At 40.1% G+C, this 19,214-nt stretch overlaps 1 protein-coding gene across 3 annotated transcripts in view; it reads left to right on the top strand.

Moving 5' to 3' along the window:
* Positions 1-19,214, top strand: part of Pfkfb1 (6-phosphofructo-2-kinase/fructose-2,6-biphosphatase 1) — a 61,694-nt gene that overhangs the window by 21,512 nt on the left and 20,968 nt on the right. For all 3 annotated transcript variants that reach the window (XM_055617909.1, XM_055617908.1, XM_055617907.1), the window contains one exon: positions 10,930-11,055. In XM_055617909.1, coding sequence (XP_055473884.1) covers positions 10,962-11,055 — 94 coding nt within the window. In that variant the 5' untranslated portion in view covers positions 10,930-10,961. The remainder of the gene's footprint in view (positions 1-10,929; positions 11,056-19,214) is intronic.

Below are 19,214 nucleotides of genomic sequence, written 5' to 3'. Positions count from 1 at the left end.
AATTATTCATTTCTTTGAGATTTTCCAGTTTTGTAGAGTACAAGTTCTTAGAGTATGTCCTTATGACTCTACCCAGCAAGATATTAAAGCAGATGATACTCATAGCCAAACTTTGGGCAGAGTTCAGGGAATCTTATGAAAGAAGGGGGAGATAGAAAAACCTGGAGGGGACTGGTGCTACACAAAGAGAGCAACAGATCAAAATATTCTGGGCACAGGAGACTTTTCTGAGACTGGTACTCCTTCCAAGCAAGGACCATTCATGGAGATAATCTAGAACCCCTGCACAGATGTAGCCCATGGCAGTTCAGTTTCCAAGTGGGTTCCTTAGAATGGGAACAGGCACTGTCTCTGACATGGAGTCAGTGACTAGCTCTTTGATCACCTCCTCCTGAGGGTAGGGTAGCCTTACCAGGCCACAAGGGAAGACAATGCAGACAGTCCTGATTAGACATGATAGGCTAGGGTCAGATGGACAGGGAGGAGGTCTTCCACTGTCAGTGAACTTGGGAAGGGGCATGGAAGAAGAGGGAGGGAGGGCAAGATAGGGAGGAAATGAGGGAGAGGGCTACAGCTGGGATACAAAGTTAATAAATTGTAATAAATTAACAAAATTTAAAGAGAAATAATAAAAAGTATGCCCGTATGATTCCCTGGATTTCTTTGGTGCCTGTTTTTCTGTTCCCCTTCTCATTTCTGATTTTGTTAATTTGAATATTCTATCTTTCTGCCTTTTAGTTAATTTTATAGGGATTTGTCAATCTTACCGATTTTCTCAAAAAATCGTATTTGTTTAATTGATTCTTAGTATTGTTTTGTATTGTTTGTTTCTATTCTATTGTTTTCAACCCTGGGTTTGATAATTTCTTGCTGTCTGCTCCTCTTAGGTGTGTTTTCTTCTTTGTGTTCAAGAGCTTTCAGGTGTGCATTTAAGTTACTAGTATGCGATCTCTCCAGCTCTTTTTTTTTTTTTTTTTTTTAATGTAGGCACTTAGTGCTAAGAATTTGCCTCTTAGAACTGCCTTCATTTGTGCCCCATAAGTTTGGGTATGTTGTGTGTTCATTTTCTTAAAGTTCTAGAACATCTTTAATTTCCATTTTGACCCCCCCTTTTTTTTAATTCAGTACAGAACTGTTCAGTACCCACAAGTTTGTAAGCTTTCTCTTTTTTTCATAACATAATTTATTTTTATTACATCATATATAATGAGTTTCTTAATAAAACTTATTTGTAAAATAAATTTTTTGTACTTTTATTTTTTAAAATCTCAATAGAAACAATTAGCAGCTTGATATATTATGTTTGCAAAAAGGCAAAACCTTCACCTGTCACTAAATGAAAGAATGGATTATGAATATCTCACACTTAAGTGACAGTCTCCCAGGGATGTCACCATGTAGGGTTTTTTTTTTATTATTATTATAGTTTATTTACTTTGTATCCCAGCTGTACCTGCCTCCCTCATTCTCTCCTAATACCACCCTCTCACCCTTATATCCTCCCATGCCCTTCTCCCAGTCCACTGATAGGGGAGGTCCTCCTCACCTTCCATCAGACCCTAGCTTATCAGGTCTCATCAGGACTATCTTCATTGTCTTTCTCTGTGGCCTGGTAAGGCTGCTTCCCCCTCAGGGGGAGGTAATCAAAGAGCCAGCCACTGACTCCATGTCAGAGACAGGCCCGGTTTCCATTATTAGGGAACCCACTTGGAGACTGAGCTGCCATGGGCTACATCTGTATAGGGGTTCTAGGTTATCGCCATGCATGGTCCTTGTTTGGAGTATCAGTCTCAGAAAAGACCCCTGGGCCCAAACTTCTTGGTTCTGTTGCTCTCCTTGTGGAGCTCCTGTCCCCTCCAGGTCTCTCTATCACCCCCTTCTTTCTTTTTTTTTTTTAATTTTTTTTTAATTTTATTTTTTTCTTATCAGTTACATTTTATTAACTCTGTATCCCAGCCGTGTCCCGATCCCTCATTCCCTCCCAGTCCCTCCCTCCCTCATCTCCACCTTGCCCCTTGCCAAGTCCACTGATAGGCGGAACCTCCTCCCCATTCATCCGATCCTGTTTTATCAGGTATCTTCAGGACTGGCTGCAAAGCTCTCCTCTGTGGCCTAACAGGACTGCTCCTCCCTTGGGGGGTGGGGAGGCCAAAGAGCCAGTCATTGAGTTCCTGTTAGAAATAGTCCTTGTTACCCTCACTATGGGAAACCAATTGGTTACTGAGTTACCACAGGCTACATCTGAGCAGAGGTTCTAGGTTACATTAATACATGGTCCTTGGTTGCATGTCAGTCTCAGAAAAGACCCTGTGCCCAGATATGTTTGGTCCTTGTGGAGCTCCTATCCTTTCCTCATCAGAATAACTCCCCTTCTTTCTTATGATTCCCTGTACTCTGCCAAAGGTTTGGTCATGAGTCTTTGCTTTGAAAACACTGCTAGTTAGAGTTTTTCAAATGTGCTCAGTAGACTCCTGTCAGAAATTGTGGTATTTTTACACAATGGAATACTACTCAGCAATCAAAAAGGAGGAAATCATGAAATTTGCAGGCAAATGGTGGGACCTAGAAAAGATCATCCTGAGTGAAATATCCCAGAAGGAGAAAGACAAACACGGTATATACTCACTTATATAGACCTATAAGATATGATAAACATAATGAAATCTATACACCTAAAAAAGATAATCAAGAGAGCGGACATGGGGTAAGATTATCAACCCTTCTTTCATAAGACTCCCTGTACTCTGCCCAAAGTTTGGCTGTGAGTCTCAGCATCTGTTTTGATACCCTGCTGGGTACAGTCTTTCAGAGGCCCTCTGTGATAGACTCCTGTCCTGTTCCCTGTTTTCTCCCTTTTACAATGTCCATCCCATTTGTCTTTCTGAATGAGAATTGATCATCTTACCCAGGGTCCTTCTTGCTTAGCTTCTTTAGGTGTACAGATTTTAGTGTGTTTATACTACATTATATGTCTAATATCCACTTACAAGTGAATATATGTCATGTGTGTCTTTCTGCTTCTGGGATACCTCACTCAGGATGATCTTTTCTAGATGCCACCATTTACCTGCAAATTTCATGATTTCCTTGTTTTAAATTGCTGAATAGAATTCCATTGTGTAAATGTAGCACAATTTCTGTATCCATTCCTTAATTGAGGGCAATCTGTGTTGTTTCCAGGTTCTTGCTATTACAAATAAAGCTGCTGTGATCATGGTGAAGCAAATGTCCTTGTGTACTTGAGCTTATTTTGGATTATGCCCAGGAGTGGTATAGCTGGATCTTCAGGGAGCACTATTCCTAATTGTCTGAGAAAGCACCAGATTGACTTCCAAAGTGGTTGTACCAGTTTACATTCCCACCAGCAATGGAGGAGGGTTCCCCTTTCTCCACAACCTCTCCAGCATGTGTTGTCACTTGAGTTTTTCATCTTGGCCATTCTGATGGGTGTAAGGTGAAATCTCAGTGTCATTTTGATTTGTATTTCCCTGATGACTAAGGATGTTGAGCATTTCTTTAAGTGTTTCTCTCCCATTCTATATTCCTCTATACAGAATTCTCTGACTAGCTCTGTACCCCATTTTTTAATTTGATTACTTGATTTGTTGCTGTTTAACTTCTTGAGTTCTTTATATATTTTGGATATTAGCCCTCTGTCAGATTTAGGGTTGGTGAAGATCCTTTCCCAATCTGATGACAGTGTCCTTTGCTTTACAAAAGCTTTTCAGATTCATGATGTCCCATTTATTGACTGTTGCTCTTAGAGCCTGTGCTGTTGGTGTTCTGTTCAGAAAGTTGTCTTCTGTGCCAATGAGTTCAAGGGCCTTCCCCACTTTTTCTTCCAACAGATTTAGTCTGTCTGGTTTTGTATTGAGATCTTTAATCCACTCGGACTTTAGTTTTGGTAAGCTTTCTCTTTTTGTTGATATGCAGTTTTAATCCATGGTCATCTGATAGGATGCAAGAAGTTATTTCAGTTTTCTTGTCTGTTTTAAGACTTGCTTTATGTCCAACTATATGGCAATTTTGGAGAAATTTCCATGTGATGCTGAGTAGAAGTTTTATTCTTTTGTGTTTAGGTGAAATGTTCTATACGTATCTGTTATATCCATTTGGTTTATAACTTCATCTAGCTCTCGTATTTTTCTGTTTTATGTTTTTGTCTAGATAACCTTTCTTTCAGGGAGAGTTGGGTAATGAAGTCATTACCCAATCAGTGTGTGAGGGTCAATGTGTGATTTAAGTTGTAGTAATGTTTCTTTTACAAATTTTGATGGCCTTGTGTTTGAGGTATAGATGTTAAGAATTGCAAAGTCTTCATGGTAGATTTTTTTTTCTTTGATGAGAATGCTGTAACCTTCCCTATCTCTTCTGATTAGTGTTGGATTGAAGTCTCTTTTGTCAGATATTTGATATACTGGCTTGTTTCCTGGGTCCATTTGTTTGCACTATCTTTTACTAACCATTTAACCTGGTATAATGTCTCTCCTTGATGTTAAGGCATGTTTCTTGGATGCAGAAAAATAGATCTTGTTTTTCCTTCCATTTTGATAGTCTCTTTTTATTGAGGAATTAAGCTCATTGATGCTGAGAGATATCAATGACCAATGAATGAGTTTTTATATCTGTTATTTTGTTGCTGGTGGTGGTAGTAGTGATGGTAATGGTGTGTGCCTGCTTGTGTGTGTTCGTGTTCTTTTGACTTCACCTATCTAGGATTTTTTATTCCCTATGTTGTTGTTTTTAACTCCCTCCTCTGAGGTTTTCTTTTATTTTGGATATAGTTACATTCCTTAGGTTGGAATTTACCTTCTAGCACATTTTATGGGGGTGGATTTGTAGATACATATTGCTTAAATTTGTTGTTTGTTTGTTTGTTTGTTTTTTATGAAATGTCTTATTTTCTCCTTCTATGATGATTGAAGGCTTTGCTAGGTGTAGTCATCTGGGCTAGCAACTTTGGTCTCTTAGAGCCTGTGGCACATCTCTACAGGCCCTTCTGGCTTTTAGAGTCTTCAATGAGAAATCAGATGTAATTCTGATGGGCTTGCCTTTAAATGTTACTTGGTCTCTTTCCCTTGCATTAGTCCTTTCTTATTCTGTATGTTTAGTGTTTTTGATTATTATGTGGTAAGGGGACTTTCTTTTATTGCCATGTTTATTTGGTGTTCTGAATGCTTCTTCTACCTTGATAGGTATCTCCTTCTTTAGGTTAGGGAAATTTTCTTCTATGATTTTGTTGAAAATTTTTTCTCTGCCTTTAAGCTGAGTTTCTTTTCCTTCTTCTATTCCTATTATTAGATTTGATCTTTGCATAGTGTCCCAGATTTCCTGTATGTTTTGTGCCGGGATATTTTTAGAGTTAACATTTTCTTTGACCAATGTATCCATATCATCTATCATGTCTTCAATGCCTGAGATTCTCTCTTCCATCTCTTGTATTCTGTTGATGATGCCTGCCTCTATGGTTCCTGTTAGAGTACCCAAAATTTTTATCTCCAGGATTCCTCAGTTTGACTTTCCTTTCATATTTTGAACAGTTTTATTCATTTCCTTCTACTACTTGTTTGTATTTTCATGAATTTTTAAAGGTATTTATTTCCTCCTTCAGGGTCTCTATAATATGCATAAAATCTGTTTTAAGATCTTTTCTTATGCTTCAGTCATGTTAGAATACTCGGCCTACTGTACGTTTTTGGGAACATATTTTCTTGCCTATTATTGATTGTGTTTTTACACTGGCATCTAGCCATCTGGTTTGGGGACGATTGTAATTGTAGGTGCTGATATATGTTCATGTCTTTGTTGGGTGGATGTTTTGTTCCTTGACTCATTTTTCCTCTGGTTCTTAGGAGAGTGTGATAGCTGTGTGTTATGTAGGAGATTCATATGGGACCCTGATAGATGTTGGCACTGCGGTTTCCAGATAAAATGTGTTTCTGGGGGCACCTAAGACTTAGGAAAAAGGGTGGGTTGAGATGGTGGTGCAAGTTCTAAAGAGAATGCACAGCAGGATGTTCCATCAGGATCTGCTTAGTTAGACCCCTGGGAATGGGATCACAGCTTGTGGAGAGGCTACACCAGTAGGTCTGCAACACAGCTGGAGTGAGGGATTTGATTTGAAAGTCTGAAGGGAGAGGTGAAAATCTGCAGTTAGCCTTCTTGTTTCCCTTGTCTGCATGGCATGTGGATTCTCAGGGAGTACCTGCTAGAGTTGGGGGTTGGAATAAAGCAATGTGTTGAGGGAAGGGAAGGGAAGATCTGTAGGATCCACTGTAGATGGGGCAGGGTTGCCCCAGGTTTTCTGTTACAGAACTGATGGATGAGACTGGTAGATTGTATTTGGAAGAGCAGAAGCGGAGGTGAAGTTCTGTAATTAGCCTACCTGCTTCCCTTCCTGTAGTGGCCTGTATGTTTGCATGAGATTTTTCTGCCTTGACCCAATTTTTGTTCTGTAGTGAGTTAGTCAGTTTCCATGAATTAGTATACTTTCTTCTTTTCCTATTGCTGTTCATATCCTGTTTTAATCCACTGTGATCAAATATTATACGAGGAGTTATTTCAGTTATATCTGTTGAGACTTGCTCTGTATCCTAATATGTGTTCAGTTTTGAATAAAGTTTCATGTTCTGCTGAGAAGAAATTCTATTCTTTATAAAGTTTGTCTAATGTTCTCTAGATGTCTGTTATCGTCATTGGATTTATGTATTATACAACACCTGTGGGTTGGGTTTTTTTTAATTAAATTTTTGTATGGATAACTTGTCTTATGGTAAGAGGTTGATATTGAAATAACCCACTATCACTCTGTTAGGTTCAATATGTGATGTTAGCTGCAATAGTATTTTTTTTGTTTTGTTTCATTCGATTTTTGGCTTATTTGGTTTATGAACTTGGGTGCTCTTGTGTGTGCCTCATTAATTTTTAGAATTATAATATCCTCTTGGTAGATACTTCTTTAATAATTGTATAGTACCTTTTCCAATCCCCTAGAGGTTGTAGAATATCAGTCTATGGCCTTCTGGCTTCCAGAGTTTCTAGTGAAAAGTCAAGTACTATTTTAATAGCCTTTGTATATAACTTGGTGTTTTGTTTTGTTTTGTTTCTTAAACAGCTTTTAGTATCCTTTCTTTGTGCTGTATATTTAGTATTTTGATTATTATATGTCATGGGAAATTTTTTTTCCTTGTTCTGTGTGTGTGTGTCTGTGTGTGTGTGTGTGTGTGTTCTATGTGCTTCTTGTAACTTATACACATGTCTTTCAGTTGACTCAGGAACTTATATGGTTTTGTTGAAAATATTTTCTTTGCCTTTGACCTGGCTTCTTCTTCCTTTATTCCTATTATTTGTAGATTTGTTCTTTTCATGGTGTTTGAAATTTCCTGGACATTTTGACATGCAGAATTTTTCATTTCCAATTTTATTTCAATTTTATTTTCCTTGAGTGATTCTATTTCTTTGTTAAATTCTGCTTTCATATCCTGAAGTGTTTACATTTTTCATTCAACTGTTTGTATTTTGATGGTCTTTGTTAAGGAATTTTATGCATATCCCCTTTAAGGTTCTTGAATGTATTCGTAATTGTTGTTTTGAAATCTTTGCCTTTTGCTTCAGCTAAATTTCTTAAGACCTGTTGCAATAGAGTTGCTGGTTTCTGGAGAAGGCATATTATCTTGGCTGTTCATGTTTGTGTTTTCGTGTTGTGTTCTAAGAAGCTTGCGTCATGATGTTTGAAGTATTTCTTGGCTTAGGTATCTAGTCTTGTCAGTGCTGGGTGAGTGATCTATCTGTTCATTTGTCACTGTTGTCCACTTTGAGCCAAGTATGGTGACTATGGGGTTCCTGATACAGAATGTTTATGGTGGTCAGTAGATATCACAAAAGTATAGCTATACAGACTAGGAGGAAAGCCTGAAAGGGGTGGCCAGGAAGAATTAGGGCCATCTTGGGTCTACACCAAGAGGCAAAGTTCTTAGGGGATGGAAGTGAGCTGTGAAGAGGGGGCTCCTGTGGGGAGGCTGCAGGAGGACTAAGAGTAAGTCTGGAGAGACCACAGTGGAGGACAGAAGAATAATAAATGTCATCTACCTGAGTTACAGCCTAGTATAGTCACTGATCCCTGGGAGTGAGTAGTTCTGCAGGTCAGCAGGTGACAAAGGATTGTAGATGGCCTATAAGGAAACTGTGAAAGGGGCACTAGGAAAAAAACAGCATAATTCTTATTTCTCAGTAGGAAAAGTGTTTTTCATTTACACTATCTTTCCTTACTGCTTTCAAGGTTTTATTTTTGTGCTGAATGTCTGTAACTTTGTGTTTCCATGTGGTTCTTTACCCTCATGCATGTGTACACACGCATACACGTACACACACAGAGCTTAGAGTTCTCTATGCTTCTTAGTTTGGTGTCAGTCACTAGTTTTGGAAACTTTAGACCATCATGCCTTCCAAGTATTTCTTCTGTGTCGTCTTTTGCCCTATGTATAGTCTAAGTACATTATTGTGCTCCTTATTATGATCCCATAGTTTTGTATTTTTCTTTTATTTTTAATATTGTAATTACATACTTTCTTCCATTTCCTCCTCCTGAATCCTCACATATACCCCTCCCACTTTCCTTCAAATTCATGGCTCTATTTTTTCATTGAATACATATGTATTCCTCAGTACAACCTCAGTTTGTATAATTTTACTCATGTATGTTTTCAGGGCTGACTATTTGTTACTGGATTACCACTTGATGTACTCTTCCTTTAGGAAGACTATATTGCTCTTGCTCTCAGCATCCCTTAGTTGCCTGTATATAGTTCTTTGTGTAGGACTGAGGCCTCATAGTCTTTCCCCATTTTACTTTGGTGTATTTATTGTTGTCATCATTTTTCAGTTCATACTTATTCAGTTATGTTGATAAGACTTCATGGGTGTACCTCCTGACATTACTATAGGACACAATCTTACTGCAAATTCCCTGATCCTCTGGCTCATCCCAGATCTTTCTGCCCCATCTTCTGCAATGTTTCCTGAGCCTTAGGTAAGGGAATTATTTTGTAGATATATTCATTTGGGGCTGAGCTCCATGAGTATGCATTTTGATTGGTTGTGGTTTTCTGTAATGGTCTCTGTATGTTGCAAAAAGAAGTTTCCTTTGTGAAGGAAGAAGACTTTACTTCTCTGCGGGTATAAGGACAGATATTCAGATTGTTGTTAGAGATTAAGCTGTTTTAGTAAAGTAGTGGTAGATAGCGGTCCTGTCCTGTGGGATTACTTTTCAAACAAAGCATTTAGCACAATAGTGATAGCTAGTTTAAATCTTTAGTCTGATAATTCCAGGGTCAGTACCATAACTAAGTCTGTTTCTGTTGGTTTGTCTCTCTCTCCCTCCAGCCTTTTTGTTTGATCTTAATTGTTCCCTCTTTTGAAGCTTCCTGGAGATAGTCTATCCCACACCTTCTCTCTGTGTTTTGGGGGGTTGTTGTTTGTTTTGGGGGTTTGGTTTTGTTTTGTTTTGGGTTTTTGTTTGTTTGTTTTGTTTTTTGTTTTTTTTTGTTTTTTTTTTTTTGCTTTTTTAAGACAGGATTTCTCTTTGTAGCCCTGACTGTCCTAGAACTCACTTTGTAGACGAGACTGGCCTTGAACTCACAGAGATCCCCTGCCTCAGCCTCTCTTGAGTGTTGGGATTAAAGGTGTCCACTACCAACAATACCAACTTTCTTGTATCTCTTAAAGATGCATTTCACTCGTATTTTATTTTTATTTTTTAGATTTCTTTTAAAAATTTTTTTGTGTATGAGTATTTTGCTGCATGTGTATGTGCTTGTGGAGGTCAGCAGAGGGCATCAGATTCTGTGGAACTGGTATGACTGGTGGTTTTCAGCTGTCACATGTTGCTGGGAACTGAACCTGGTTCTTCTGCAAGAGCAGCAAGCACTCTATTAAACCATACCATCTCTCCAGCCCCTTTCCCTACTATTTTCAACGAAACCCTTAACCTTGGTGAAGAATGGAGAAGACATTCTACGTTAGCCAGTCTCAGTCTTAGGCAGGCTTACCTTGAGCAATGGAGGTGTGACCATCACAAATGCTCTTAGCCTTCAAGTGTAATGAGTAGGCCTAGTACAGTTTCATGTCCCTGCTGAGTAGATACATTTTCTGTATTTCTTCCCACTTTGGAGAATTTTCATCAGCACCATGAACTTCTGTTTCCCTTCCTTCTGCAGATTAAAATGTTTTTCCCTCCCAGATAAGAAAAGGTAAATTGGTCTGGCCTGAGTTCTAGGAGAGATAGGGTAGCTTCATCAGGATTGGCTGCCAGGTGCAGTAAGTTACTACCAGTGCGTTCAAGTACAGTTTATTTATTGCCTTTTCTGTGGAAGAGTGAAGCTTTCCCCACAGGAACATAAAGAAGCTTTGTGCCGAATTTGAGCAATGATTATTGTTATGTTCTCCCTCCAACCCAGAGGGAGAACTATCAAGAGAACTCCAAGCCAGAACTATCCAGTACTTTTCTCAGAGCTTTTCTCAATCTTCTCTGCCAGCACTGGAGGGAAATTGAGAAAAATATGTAAAGGTAGCTAAGGATGCAGTCCTTATGAGCTTCACATTGGCCCAAAACCAGCTTTAGCAATTCATTAGTCATTTTTTATTTGGACCTTCTTATGACAGTAGGTTGTTCAGCATTGTCCGCAACAACTAAGAAATGCCTGGGTCCTACTGCCCTCTGCAGATGCATGTTTTTACAAGTTTAAATTAGCTACCTGCCCTTCAACCTCAGTTTTCTGATGAGTTGAAGAAAAGTTGTGATGCCTGTTTTGAATCTTTTCCCTCCCCGATATGATGGGAAGCAGTGTGGTGTCTAGTGCTACATCGCTAAGGTAATGGCTGGAGAGCCTCCATGTGTGGAGATAAGCTTTTGAGGATCTGTTTCTCTTCCAGCAACCTTACCACAGTTCACCAATTCCCCCACAATGGTGATCATGGTGGGATTACCAGCTCGAGGCAAGACCTACATTTCCACGAAGCTCACACGGTATCTCAACTGGATAGGAACACCAACTAAAGGTATGTCTCAGAAATCATTTGCTATAGACATCCCACTACAGGCCACTAACTGTAAACTGAAGAAGGCCAAATATTTCTGTACTGAAAATGCTGCACACATTGTTTTTAAGATTAGAACCACTTCTACCTAACTATTCCTACCACTGTTACTATGGTCTTAGAAATTATATCATTTCGTGAAATATATTCTGTGACAAATACTATGCTGGGTTTTAGGTGTAGAAAAAACCATTATAAAGACTAAATCTGCTCTTAAGACTCACAAATGCAAAGCAACTCACTGAGTACTTCAAGTATTTTTTAGTAACAACTACATTGTCTAAGCAATAACACTGTTTTATCCTAATTGTCACAATTTCTTATTTTATTTTATTTTTTAATTTTATTTTTTTCTTATCAGTTACATTTTATTAACTCTGTATCTCAGCTGTATCCCGCTCCCTCATTCCCTCCCAACCCCACCCTCCCTCCCTCATCTCCTCCCGGCCCCTTTCCAAGTCCACTGATGGGGTGGGGCTCCTCTCCATTCATCTCATCCTGTTTTATCAGGTATTTTCAGGACTGGCTACAAAGACCTCCTCTGTGGCCTAAAAGGACTGCTCCTCCCTTGGGGGTGGGGAGGCCAAAGAGCCAGCCATTGAGTTCCTGTTAGAAATAGTCCTTGTTCCCCTTACTATGGGAAACTAATTGGTTACTGAGCTACCACGGGCTACATCCGAGCAGAGGTTGTAGGTTATATCCATACATGGTCCTTGGTTGAATGTCAGTCTCAGAAAAGACCCTTTGCCAAGATATATTTCGTCCTTGTGGAGCTCCTATCCTTTCCCCATCATACTAACTCCCCTTCTTTCATATGATTCCCTGTACACTGCCGAAGGTTTGGTTGTGAGTCTTTGTATCTGCTTTGAAACACTGCTAGTTAGAGTCTTTCAGATGCTTTCAGTAGACTCCTGTCATCCGTTCAATGCACATCCCATCTGTCTTTCTAAACGAGGATTGATCATCTTCGCCCATGTCCACTCTCTTGATTATCATTTTTAGGTGTATAGATTTCATTATGTTTATCATATCTTATAGGTCTATATAAGTGAGTATATACCGTGTTTATCTTTCTCCTTCTGGGATATTTCACTCAGAATGATCTTTTCTATTTTATTAGATATTAGGATGGCTACTCCAGCTTGTTTTCTGGAACCATTTGCTTGAAAAACTTTTTTCCAGCCGTTTACTCTGAGGTAGTGTTTATCTTTGTTGCATAAGTGTGTTTCTTGGATGCAACAGAATGTTGGATCCTGTTTCTGCAACCATTCTGTTAGTCTGTGTCTTTTTATTGGGGAGTTGAGTCCGTTGATGTTGATAGATACTAGTGACCAACAGTTGTTACGTATTTTTGATGTGGGCTTTGTGGTGTCACTGAGTTTCATTGCTTGTCTTCTTTTGGGTTTTTTTGTTGTGTAGTTATCTATTTCCTCTGTTTCCTTAGATGTAGTTGTTTTCTTTGGGTTGGAGTTTCCCTTCTAGTAACTTCTGTAGAGCTGGGTTACCATGTAGATATTGTTTAAATTTGGTTTTGTCATGGAATATTTTGAATTCTCCATCTATGTTGATTGAAAGTTTTGCTGGGTATAGTAGTCTGGGTTGGAATCTGTGGTCCCTTAAGGACTGTATGATTTCTGTCCAGGCCCTTCTGGCTTTCATAGTTTCTGTTGAGAAATCTGGTGTGATTCTGATAGGTCTACCTTCATATGTTACTTGGCCTTTTTCCCTTGCTGCTTTTAAAATTTTTTCTTTGTTCTGTAGGTTCAGTGTTTTGACTATGATGTGACGTGAAGAATTTCTTTTCTGGTCTAGTCTACTTGGTGTTCTGTAGGCCTCTTGTATGTTTATGGACATCTCCTTCTTTAAGTTGGGAAATTTTTCTTCTATAATTTTCTGGAAAATATTTTCCGGCCCTTTGAGCCTAATGTCTTCTTTTCTTCTACTCCTATTATTCTTAGGTTTTGTCTTTTCATGGTGTCCTTGATTTCTTGGATGTTTTGTGTTTGGAACTTTTCTGATTTTATTTTTTCTTTGAGAGACGTGTCAATTTCCACAAGTGTATCTTCGGCTCCTGAGATTCTTTCTTCCATCTCTTGTATTCTGTTGGTGATGCTTACCTTTGTAGTTCCTGATTTTTTCTCTATGTTCTCCAGCTCCAGGTTTTTTTCTATTTGTGTTTTCTTTATTGATTCTAATTCTGTTTTCATGTCTTGTACCATTTCCTTCATCTGTTTGAATGTGGAGTCCTGCTTTTCAATGACAGCTTCTATTGTTTTGTCCGTTTCCTCTCTATGTATCACTAATTATGCCTCTACTTCTTTGGCTATAATTGCCTGTATTTCTATGAGAGCTTTGTTTATTTCTTTTTATTTGCCTTCATTTGTGTGGACATTTCTTTGAGAGCTTTGTTCATTTCTTCTTTGTTTGCCTCAATTTTCATGGTCATTTCTCTGAGAGTTCTATTTGTTTCCTCTTTGTTCGTCTCGATTTCTTTGGCTATTTCTCTGAGGGCTTTGTTCATTTCATCTTTATGGGCCTCTAATAGGTGGAGAAACATAGTTTTGAGGTCGTTTTCTTGTATATCTAGTGAATTGAAGTGTCCATTGTTTTGTGGGGTTGCTGGTGAGGTCATTATGTCCTGATTTTTGTTGGGTGTATTCTTATGTCTGCCTCTAGCCATCTGGTTATTTATGACCCTCACTGTTTGTTTCTCGAGTTTGTAGTCCACGCTATGATTGTCTCTTTCTGTTTTCTGGACTGTTTTTTTCAGGAAGATGAGAGAGGTTCACTGGTTTGGGAGTGTGCGTTGTGGTTTCAGTTTTGCCTAAGTAAGGAATGTGATGCCGGCGCTATTAGCATGCGCTTTTAGCGGGCGCAGTGTGCATGCACGGATTCTCTGACTATTGCGGTGGCCTGCAGGCCACTATTTTGCAGTTCTGTCTGAGACCCAGGGATTGTTTGCCTGGATTACACTGGTGGACCCACAAGGCAGAGGCTTCAATGTTGGGGTCGCTATCCCAAGAATCCCTATGATGCCCACACTAGGGGTGTGGGTGGCAGAGATCTCGTCTGGTTGCTTCTGTGGAGAGGCCCTGGGTCTGGGGCATACTCTCCCTAGAAGGCTCACTCACTCTCTTGCAGGACCATTTGGAATGCACAGGGGTTCCCCTTGCTCTCTACTCTCTGATTTGGTCCTGCTGTGGAAAATGCGCAGGTAGCCTAACAGTCATCTCTGTGGCACTGTGTCCACCTATCCTGTGTGCTGCCTCTCTGTCCTTTCCCTCTGCCAGGAGGGGTTATGTTGACTGGTCCCAGGGTAGCACAGGAAAGAGTTAGGTTGAGTGTTCTCAATCCCAGATCCTGGGCCCAGATCTCTCTGCCAGAAGCAGCCTGATTCTGAGAGAGTACCAGGTATGGTTGAGTGTGCTCAGATCCAGAGCTTGGGTTTCTCTGCCAGGGGCCGCTGGGTGAGCTGGAGAAGGGGTGCTGTGTCCTGTGGCAGGCTGCCTTTCTGTCCTTCCCCTCTGACCTTTCCCTCTGCTAGGGCAAGCTTATGGCGGTACTCTCAGGGTGTGCCAGAAGGGGTTGGGACTTTTCAGTCCCCATCCTGAGCTGGGGTTTCTCTGCCAGGGGCCGGGGGGCCACCGGTGTTAGGACTTGGTGCTAGACCTTATTGCGCTGGACCCAGGAGAGTCTCAGGACATGTTGAATGACCACAGTCCCAGATCCCGAGTTGAAGTTTGTTTGCTGGGAGCAGCCGGCAGCACTGGAGCACTGGGGTCCAGGCGCTGTGAAGCCACTGTGTGCCTCTCTATCCCTCCGCTCCACTGGGGCAGGGTTATGGTGGCGTTCTGGTTCTCGGGGGAGTGCCCGAAAGGATCAGGTTTTCTCAGCCCCGATCTCGGGTTTTGTTTTGTTTTGTTTTTTGGTGAGAGCTATAGCTCTAGCTGGGGCTGGAGTACAGACAGTGTGGTCTGTGGCAGATTCTGCTGATGCCTCCTGCCTCCTCCGCAGAGGTAGTAGGGTTTTTGGTGCCGGGAAGTGCCTGGGGATTACCTCTCAGGGTGTCTCCTCCTGGAGGAGTCTGCCATGACCTGATTCTAGATGGACTCAGATCATGGTTAGTCTCTTTCTTCTTGGAAGTCTAGATAACTCTGTTCTGGGTTGATCAGCCCCTTCACTCACCAATTTCCACGTTGCGGTTCCTCTCCCCTTCAGCTAAGCTGCACACTAGCCGCCGCCATCTTGGAAGTCCTCAATTTTCACCATTTCATAGTTAAAAAAAAAAATCAAAGAAATTAAATACCTTTTCTTAAAGAACTCAGTTATAAGTGACAGAACAAGAATATGATTGATTTCAAATGTAACATGCACTGCTCGTTCTAATGCATGACTACATTGAAGAGAAGAAAAAGGGATCCTGTACTTTCTCTCCTTTGAGCCATTATTTTTTTTCTCTTCCTTTCTCCTGTTCATCCCAACACTGTATCTACTCCCTTCCTTCCAACCATCCTTCCCATATTTTCATCAAGCCTTCTCTATGATTCTCTTCTTTTTTGTGTGTACTAGGCTTTGAGCCCAGTGCTTTGTTTATAATAAGCATACACTTTTCCACTGAGTTACACCTGGCATCAAATCTACCCACTGTCAAATTTATCCTTCCTTGCCCTTCACCCACTTTCTCTAATAATCCACTAGAGTTTTCTACGTGCCAAAACCCATGTCAAACATTAGGAAAGAAATAAAAATAAATGAAACTCATATACTACCCTTGAAGAGTTCTAACTCTGAATGGCATATACAACAAGACATAGGCTGGACTGAAAGGCATCAAAAGCATCATGGATAAGAATGTGTCTGAAATGGGTCCTGTGGGAAGAGGGAGACATTTGACTAAGCAAAGACCAGAAGGAGCCAGTCTCATACAGAATTGCAAGCCTGAGGAGACTCTACTGAATGAAGAAGCATATGACATAGTGGCAGATGGGTCTCTGTCCTGATCCCACTTTTATTCTGCCTATTCAACTTAACTACTCACATAGATCTTCAGAATCGTATTTCAAAGTATAAGACTGGTAATACTTGTAGTCTCCAAGTGTACCCTTGGTCTACAGATTTGAACCCAAGCACCATTACTTCTGTTTAAGAACATCCACAGTTGATGTATTCCATCTTTTTAGGACCAGCCATTGGCAGTTGACCCCTTCCCCCAAAACACATTTGCTTCCAGCATATGTTCTACCTTTGCTCAAGTACTGTCTAGCTACTTGCAGTCTATCTACACTGTCCTTTCTCCCCACCTTCACATACATATCCACCAGTAAAAGACACCTAACCTAAAATGCTTGTTCAAATTCTGCTTTTGCTAAGATACTCTTAGCTAACCCAAAATGGATCCTTTATTTCCTACTCCCTCACTCTTAAGCATTGTTTGATATTGATATTGCTCTCTATTGGAAAACCTAAAGGACTCTCTGGGAGCACTCCTATTGCCTGATTTGGTTGCTGTGTGACTTTGCAGTTTATGAGCTGTTTGAGGCCCCATAACAAATCCAGAACTTATACCTCACTTTACAAAGTAGTAGGTATCTGTCTGTCTTAGTATTCTATTGCTGTGAAGAGGCAAAATGACCACAGCAACTATTCTAAGAAAGCATTAAATTGGGTGCTTGCTTATATTTTCAGAGGTCTAGTCCATTACCATCATGTTAGCAAGCCAGACATGGCATGCAGTCAGACATGGCACTAGAAAAGTACCTGATAGTTAAGCATTTTGATCCACAGGCAGAGAGATAAAGACAGACACTGGGCCTGGCCTCAGTTTTGAAATCTCAAAGCCCACTCTCACTTCCTGCAACAAACCACACTTCCTAATCCTTTTCAGGCAGTGCCTTGTGTCACTCTCTGATGACTAAGCATTCAAATGTATGAGCCTGTGGGGGGCTATTCTTATTCATACCACCACATTGTATTTTCTCATCTCCATAGCCTTGTAGCCATATAATAATGCAAAAAATATGCATTCAGTCCAACCTCAAAAGTCCCCAGTCTATCCCAGTCTCAACATTGTTTAAGAGTCTAAAGTTCAAGGTCGTTTCTGAGACTCATAGTAAACTCTTAACTATATCCCCCTATAAAAAATTTAAAAGATACAGATCACATACTTTCAATATACAATGGCACAGAATACATATTATGATTACAAAAGAGAGGAGCAGGAAATACTGAGGAAATAATGGACCAAAACCGAGCAGAGCAAGCTTCAAATTTTGCATCAACTTGTCTGATGTCAAAGTGTTCTTCAAATTTCCAACTCCTGTTGACTACATCCTTTTCTTTCTTGGGCTGGTTCCATACCTAGTCTGAAGTTCTCCTTGGCAGGTATCCTACAACTCTGGCATCTCCAATATCTTGGGGTTCTGTAACACAATCCAGCTTTTACTTAGTAGCTTTATGCAATGGCCTGTCTGGGCTTCCATTCAGGGGCTCCCCTGATACAGGCCTGTCCTTAGCTGCTTTCCTTAGCCACAGAGGGAGAATCAATATCCCCTTTCTTGTATCCTTACCTCTAAAGTCAAAACCACATGGCCAAAGCTGCCAAGTTCTTCTTCCTGGGGCTGGAACTTGGTCTCTACTTTCAATTATATTTTCATCAGCTTTCTGTTTTTGATAGTTTCCTTCACTGTTTAAGCTTTTCTTTAATTCCTTTTCATAAGTTAGAAGTTTAACTGGGTGTGATCTTTCTCAGAGATCATCACTCCCTTTATTCCATTTAGCACCAGGTTTTTCTATAAACATTTTATCTCCCTGAGCACAACACTTAGCTTTATTATACCTCCTGGTGGCTCCTTTCTCCTCAAACTGTACATTTGTGTTTTTGCTTGCTCAGCATGTTCCTTTTCATTATAGATCTTCATTAGAGTGATTAAAATGTCTGACAGAGTTAGGACTAGGCTGCCTTAAAATCCCCTCCGTCAGTGCCATTAATCTAAAACTTTTCAGTTTAGGCACGAGCAGATTTTTAGGAAAAGGGCAAAAAGCAGCCACATTTGTTTGCCAAAACATCACAAGAATGGTCTCTAGGACACTTACTAATTATCTTCTCCTCTGAAACTTGAGCTGGGACCTTATAATTCAAACCAACTTTAGAACTTTAGCACTTTCTTCTATGTTCTTCTTACTAGGATGACCCATTAAGCCTCACTTAAGCATCCAACCACTTTTCTAGTTCCAAGTCCCCAAGTCATCCATATTCCACCAGAGAACAGCATGGTCAGGACTGTCAAAGCAATACCCAGCTCACTAGTACCAACTTTTTCTTTGTTACTGTTCTTTTGCTGTGGAGAGACACTGTGACCAAGGTAACTCTTATAAAACAAAGCATTTAACTAGGGTCTTGATTAAAGTTTCAGAGGTCTAGTCCATTATCATCATGGCAGGGAGCATGGCAGCATGCAGGTAGATATGGCACTAGAGAAGTAACTGAGAGTTCTTGATCCAGATCCACTGGCAACTGGAAGAGAAAGTGACTGTGGGCTTGCCATGGGCTACTGAAACTCCAAAACTGACTCCTAGTAAGATGCTTCCTATAATAGGGCCATGCCTCCTACCCCTTCTCAAATAGCACCACTCCCTGATGACTAAGCCTTCAAACATATGAGCCTGTGGGAGCCATTTTTATTCAAACTACCACATTACCCTGAAGTTATTTGCTGGGCAAATGAATTAATAAAATGTGGTTTCTTTGGCTGATTATCCTCTTTCTCCCTTTTTTTCTCTGTTTTCCCCCATTATAAATGGGAAAGTGCTGTTTAAAAATTTGCATTTAGATTTTCCCTTATGATAAAAAAAATGGTAAAAGATGACCTTGGTAACTAGGAGTCCAGTTTGTATATATTTTTAATTCACTCTTGGTTTGACTTTGGGTAACTGATTTTACTCTTTGTATCTTATTTCTTTATCTTCCCTATTGAATATTACCTTAAGAGGTTAAATTTATGATAAAGTAAAATGGCTTGAAATCAAAAAGACGTGGGTTTGAATTCCAGATTACCAGTTATTAACTGTGAAAGCTATTTTACACCTCTGAGCTTTACTTTCCTCATTTGTAAAGGTGATGT

The sequence above is a fragment of the Psammomys obesus genome, unplaced genomic scaffold, assembly GCF_907164565.1.
Source record: "Psammomys obesus unplaced genomic scaffold, mPsaObe1.curated_primary_1811, whole genome shotgun sequence".
NCBI lineage: Eukaryota > Metazoa > Chordata > Mammalia > Rodentia > Muridae > Psammomys > Psammomys obesus.
This window is presented reverse-complemented; position numbering and strand designations above follow the sequence as displayed.